This window comes from Alligator sinensis, unplaced genomic scaffold (genome assembly GCF_000455745.1).
Source record: "Alligator sinensis unplaced genomic scaffold, ASM45574v1 scaffold280_1, whole genome shotgun sequence".
Classification (NCBI taxonomy): domain Eukaryota; kingdom Metazoa; phylum Chordata; order Crocodylia; family Alligatoridae; genus Alligator; species Alligator sinensis.
Window position 1 is genome coordinate 5,561,775 of NW_005841835.1, and position 6,630 is coordinate 5,568,404.

The following is a 6,630-nucleotide window of genomic DNA, read 5'->3' on the forward strand; positions in this document are numbered from 1 at the left end:
GGCGACGGGGAGAGGCTAGAGGTTGATCAGACCTCTGTTGCCTGCTTGAAATGCACTGGGTCCGTAAGGATCCGCAGCGCTTAGAGATCTTCACACAGCGTGAAGTCTCCTCCTCCCTTGTTCGTGGAGTCCTCCAACTTGGGCGGAAACCACTCAAGCCTCTTATATGGCTAGCAAGCCAATCACTAGCCGCCACGTGTGAATAATTTAAAACTGGCCAATAATGGGACTCGAATTAGCATACAAATGGTGGGAACTCTTTGCAACGAGCATCTCTGTGCTGCAACAAAGAAATGCACCCTGCAAAGAAAGCTTCAAATTGGTGGGAAATTCTCCCTTGCACCGGGGTTCTCTTTTGCAGCAGAAAACTCCACCGTGCAAGGAAGCTGCAATTTAGCGGGGACAATTTAGCAGTGCCGAAGCACACACAAACAAAAAACACACCCTTTGGGTTGTGACACTATAGAGCTATCAGTCATCTGTTTCAATATAGCAACTAATTTAAGCATTCATAAAATAAATTAAGTTGCTGTGTTTTTCTGAGATGTGCAAGCTGCTTGAACATCCCTTTGTCTATATACTCAATAAAAGTTCAGCATACAAAATAGCTGAGTATTTCATGTATTTATATTATTGATAGCCTTGTTATTGCAGTAAGATGATATTTTTGTTTCCCCTTCTTCAGGCACCAAGAGTGGAAGCACAAGTTCTTTTGGGATCTCTGGTGTGCTTTCCCAATTTATATCGTGAACTACCAGCTCTACATCCAAACACACCTGATATTGCTGTATCTCAATTCACTGATGTCAAGGTGGGAATATTAAGAATATTTAGGTGACGTTGAAGCTATGAATTGCTTGTTTTGGTATCAGTGTTTCAGCAATTTTTACTTGTATTTAGAGATTCCAAAATTCTTTTTAAGTTTCTTCCTTAGTAGAGTACAAGACCTAAAAGTTCATAAAATATGTCAATCTTAGAACAGCTGAAGGATAGTTACTTTGAAATTACTGCTTATCAATAAAAAATCGTCAAAATAACTACATATATTCTAAAAAAATAAATAAATAAAACTGCATTATTTTCACAATGTTATATAAATTGTTACCACGATCACTTGAAAAATCTCTACAAGTTTAAACGGTTATGAAAGAGAAGCACTAGGAGTAAAGCTTCTAGGTGCACTGCTTATTATTTTTGCAGTTCACTTGGTATGAAATTCACCCATGTGTTTAGGGACTGCAGAAAACCCATATGTGATCTCATTGCCATAAAATACAGATTCATGGAGACCCTAACATGCAACAAAGCTGGACACTCTGCTAGCTTAGCATGCTCAAGCTGGGAGTCTGGCTACTATGCTTACAAGTGTAGGATCCCACACTGCACACTTCCCAGCGATAATTTTCTCCAGCCTCCATGTTCTTCATTGTGCAAAGACTTTTTACATGAGCTTTATGAAGAATTTCCTCTCCAAGGACACTTTAGCACTTGATTTAGATAAAATTGGTGCGGACTTCACCCTCACAACAGACAGAATTTCTGTGAAGCCACTTCTGAAGATTTTTGTGGACTATTGTAAATTTGAAGGAACAGCATGATGGTTTAAAGCCTTGTTCAAAGTGTTCATTGGACATAGCGTTGTACTCTACATATGATAATCTAAAAATGCTGAGTACATGCAGCAATCATTAGGTCTCACCATGAGGTGACTCCGGAGTCCTGGATCTTCTGTCCACTGTCCTGCTGCATAGCCTCAGGGTTTTGACCAGATCTTGCTTCTGGGAGGACTCCTCACCCCTAGAAAATCTGTCTGACCAGCACCCTGATCTTTATAACTTAGTGGCAGAGGCCCCCTTGAACTCTTTGGCATACCTGGGGATTTCAAAATAAAATGTCTGTATCCATGAAAACAGAATGTCTGTTGCTGCCAGCCATCCTGAAGTCACTCTCATCAGCAGACAAACTGCAAGGAGAAAAACAGATTTATTACATAAAACAGAAAAACATAAGCTAAAGAGTGGTTAGGTTTAGAGACAAAACAAAATGTCTGGAGTCATTTCCTCTGGCATCTCTAAACCAATAATAGTAGCTTCCAGGGAGGGTAATGAATAGGGGATAGATCACTCTAGATTATCTGTTTCAGTGCTTTCCCTTTAGCATCCGCTTGTGCCACGGTTGAAGACTGGTTACTGGCCTAGATGGACCATTGGTCTGACCCTTTTTATAGCACTTCTTATCTTCTTAACAGAATATTTCACTGCTACTTTTAACCTGAAGCAGTTGTCTTGGTATTCTCTCTGCTCCAGCAGCTAGTACTCCTATTGTAGTTTCCAAATGTTTCACCAGCTTCCTTGAATGGGGTCTTTCCCTCCCTTTAGACTTGAGTATCTTTTCTTTCCCCAAGGACACCTTTTGCTTATCATATCTCCCTCATCTTCACTCTCTGTTCTGTTCAGAGCAGATAGAAATATTCATGTCCTTGCATATGATTTCATCCCCCAGATAGACATTTGTCTGACAAAGTTAGGTGTCCTCTCTAATATTCATTTTGTGCATTTTCCTTTTGAAATGCATTTGGCTATTGTCTGGGCAGAAAGCTTCTTAACACAGGAATTGGCTGATAGCTAGTCAAACAGGTTAGGCTATTGATAAACAGTCTGATAACTTTTTTCTATACAGGCTACTAAAACATGAAACATCTTTTACTGAATAACATATTACATACAAATGTACTTTATTTTTTTTGAGTACCACATGCCCCCAAATAAAACACACTCCTTGTTTTTGAAAGGTGGATTGAAGAAAGAGATCTTTCCTTAAAAAATACCAGTAAGTACAGCGTTTTCTCAGGGAAAACACAGGCAGCTGCAATGTGGGGGAACTAGACCAAGAAACTTGTGGCTGCCCTGTTAGCCCCCTAGCTGTAGAACACTGTGGGCATTTTTGGCTGAGCTGAACAACCTGGCTTCTTTTCTCTATTCAAACTGAGCTGAGTGGGTGGCTACCAACACCTGCCAGCTAAGGGCATGATCTTAGGCAGCAGCACCTATGAAATCAGCTGAGGGCCCCTCTGGCTAGACTAGAAGTGACAGGCAGTTCAGCTTCCTCAGGATCGGGCTGTCAGCTGATTCATCAGGTACTACTGGCTGCTAGCTACTCCCCCTCTCCTCCCCTCCCCCCAGCTCAGCTCAAGAAGCAATTCTGCTTAGCCATTGATAACTGCTGCATCAACTGAGGACCTGATTCTGCTAGAGTCAAACTGCCTGGCCCCTCTTTGGGGCCATGTGGTCAACCAGCAGGCCAGGCAGCTTGTCTCCTACAGGATCAGGCCCTCTTCTCCCCACACTTGATTATTTAAAACATATCCCAGTTTCCAACAGGTAACTTTTTTTTTGGTGAGGGGAAAGTTTAGGGCAATGTTTCTCAACCCAAGGTATGAATACCCCTGGGGGGTACGCAAAACATGCGTAGGGGGTACGCGGGTGCTGCGTTTTGAGTTTGGCCTACTGGCCCCCCCTTCCCCCCCAGCCCGACCCGGCCCCAGCCCAGCCCAGCCCAGCGGGTTGCAGGCATCTTTGTCTGTTCGGGCCACAAGTTCCAACCACCGCCCTTCCCACCATGTTGGGTGTGCCAGGGCTTTCACTCCCCAGCATCACTGTGCTGGGGGACAGGGAGGGGGCCCTGCGCAAGCTGCTTTGCCCTGGGCCGTGGTCCACAAGGAAAAAGTGGGACTTGGCTCGTGGCAACAAAACCAGAAGTACCATGGTGGGACTTCTGGTTTCGCTTTTGCCGCATCAATTGGCAGCTGGTACATAAAGTACCAAAGGTTGAGAACCACTGGTTTAGGGAGTTTGTGTTGTATTTAAGTAAATACTACTTGGCTTCTTATTACTTTGTTGTTGTTTTCTCCTATGTTCTGTTTCTGTTCAAGTTTTTGTGATGTAGGGTTTTTCCGTAAGGATCACACCTTATTTTGAAAAACAAGTACATTAGAGATGGTACTGGGAGCAAATAATGTAAAATTTAAGACTTCTTTTAATTTTGTGTTAGACACATTAGAGTCATTGGTTTGAGACCCAACGCAGGAATATGTCATTGTACAATACAACAAAAGCCTTGGTCTCCCAGTGCTTCATGTGAATGAGTTTTTAGCAACTGACTGAACATTTTCATCTTTGTTTTAGGAACTCATAGTCAAAACTGTATTAAGTTCTGCCAGGGAAGAGCCATCTGGTCCTGCACGGTAGGTCATACTTTAATAGCCTTAACCAGGAAAATGTTTTATGTTACTAGATGGTTTCTTACCTTACCACATGTTTAGATAGATGAAATATAATGTGTAATACAAGGAGAATGTCAGTGTGTTGATTAGGGTGTATGCACACCACCACTAGATGGGCTATTAAGCTACTTTTGTTTGGATTTTTTTGGCTTTGTAATATCCTTTGGGGATTATGCCTGCAACTTTAATGTCCTCGTGCCTCTGGCTAAAGTCACAAGAGGCAGTGTAACTCCCAAACATTTTCAATTCAGTCTTACTTCCCATGGCTCCAAGTCAAAACTCTGCCTTTGTCTGAGCACTTGCTCTCTACATGGACTTTTAACAGTTTGTAAATAGCTTCAGATAGAGGTCAATATATTACTGATAAGTAATAAGATTTAATGTAGTATATCCCTTTTTTATTCATTCCTATAGTTTAGGAATCTGTTTTTCCCTAGTTAATTCCTGCCAGTTTAAACGGAACAGAATTTTTGAGGTTAAGAATTGCCTTGTGTAGATTAAGTTTCTCAAGGCAGAGCATAGCACATGCTTATTTTGTTTGGGAGAAGAGCACATTGTTGACAGTATTGGTCAGGCAGCACTGAAACTCAGGGTACCAGTGTCTTCAGTGATGATTAGTTGATAAATTTTCTTTAGGTAATTAAGTTCTCAATATCAATATTAAGGACTTGTATGGTATCTAGAGACCTCTGTGTTTCTAGATAAGTGCCAGGTTCAAACTTATTAGTAGTCATTATCCCTTCTAGTGCCAGCTGTCTCTCAGAGGGTAAACCTATAGTATGTACCTCTCTTCAGGATATCCCTGATGGATATTTGTCTAACCTGCTCTTAAACCTCCAATGGAGATTCCATAATCTCTTTAGGCAGACACCAGAAGTTGGGTGGGGCATGGCCTCAGGCAGAACCTGGTGCACTTTGGCCTCACTGAGCCTGGCCCTCAGTGGCCATTGCCGCAGCCCTGGGCTGCAACCCTATGTTCCGGATCTGGCCCAGGACTCCAGGTGATTTTCACATCCCTGTTGTACATAATCATTTCGAGATCCCTGAGAACCACTGTTTTCTGCCAAGAAGCTTTGTTTATAGAGCATATATATCTATCATGAGATAAAATTTGTGGTTCTCTGTTCCAGGCCTATATGATTCTCTAGTTTGCCTCATCAAACAGCTTGTGAGTGGCCATAAATGGTCATTAAAGGATTCAGCTGGCCAATTAGGATTACTATTCTACATACCTGTTTGCAGCAAACAACAGAAAAATATAGTAAATTTGGCTCCAGAGAAGAGCTCAAGGCCAACAACTCTCAGATGTATTCCTGGCCCTGGTCCCTGGGTTTGATGCATGTTTTCCCTCTAATCACAGGAGCAATAAAAACAAATTCAGACAGGACTTGGCCAAGGTGATCATGTTGGCACCAGCCTATATGAAGCAAGTTTTGGTTCTTAGACCAATGACTCTCTCAATTTGTGCTCCAACCAAGTAGTCTCCTCAGTGAGGCATTGATAGCTCAAAGAGGGAATCCATATTCTGGACCCAGAGCAGACAGCATGGATGTCTTATCATCGTTGCCATCAAATGGAAGATGCTCTTACTACCAGCAAGGAAACCAGTAAAATCCCCTTCTCTGCCAGATAGAAAAGGTTAGCTGTCTGGGCATCCATTAGACAATGAAAAACAGACCTATTTGAAAACCCTTTTGCCATTAAAATCATGTAAATATAGGGCTGAGAGAGAAACCTTGAGAGTTCCCCTAATCCAAGGTCTTGAAGCAAAACCAAGCATACCTGTACTATCCCTGACTGATATCTGTCTAATCTGCTCTTAAACCTCTAATGCAGGAGATACCACATCCTCTTGAGGTAGCTCGTTACAGTAGTGATTAGAAAGGTTTTTCTAATGTCTAAACTACATTTTTTTGCCACAGATTAAGATGATACATTCTTGTCTACCCTCATGGACATGGAAACTATTGATCACTGGCTTCTTTTTTTTAACAACCTTCTATGTACTAGAAAAAGGTTAAGGCATATTACATCTACTGCTTTCCCCATAACCAGTAAGCCAGTTACCTTGTCAAAAAAACCCCACTACCATGTTGCCTCCTTTGTATCATTTTATCTGCTTGGTTCTCATAAATTGCTTGTTCAGTCTTTTTGTTTAATACCAAACTTATGCTTGGTATTAAACAGACTTGTCTGTAATTTTCCAGATCTTCCTTTCCCCCCTTTTTAAGTATAGCTCCTGCGTTTGTCATTCTCTAGTCTTCTAAGACCTCTCTTGTCCTCTTTGTGTTCTTGATACTGCTTCAGGTAGTTCCTTTAGTACTATAGAGTGACTTCCTTCAGGCCCT

The 6,630-nt window shown here is 41.8% G+C and overlaps 1 protein-coding gene across 4 annotated transcripts in view; it reads left to right on the forward strand.

The window, feature by feature from the left end:
• Positions 1 to 6,630, forward strand: part of RALGAPA1 (Ral GTPase activating protein catalytic alpha subunit 1) — a 163,853-nt gene that overhangs the window by 97,302 nt on the left and 59,921 nt on the right. For all 4 annotated transcript variants that reach the window (XR_003093553.1, XM_025201507.1, XM_025201517.1 and 1 more), the window contains exons 24-25: positions 686 to 811; positions 4,185 to 4,243. Coding sequence is in view for 3 of the 4 variants with exons in the window: in XM_025201507.1 (XP_025057292.1) it covers positions 686 to 811; positions 4,185 to 4,243 (185 nt within the window). In the remaining variant the exon portion in view is untranslated. The remainder of the gene's footprint in view (positions 1 to 685; positions 812 to 4,184; positions 4,244 to 6,630) is intronic.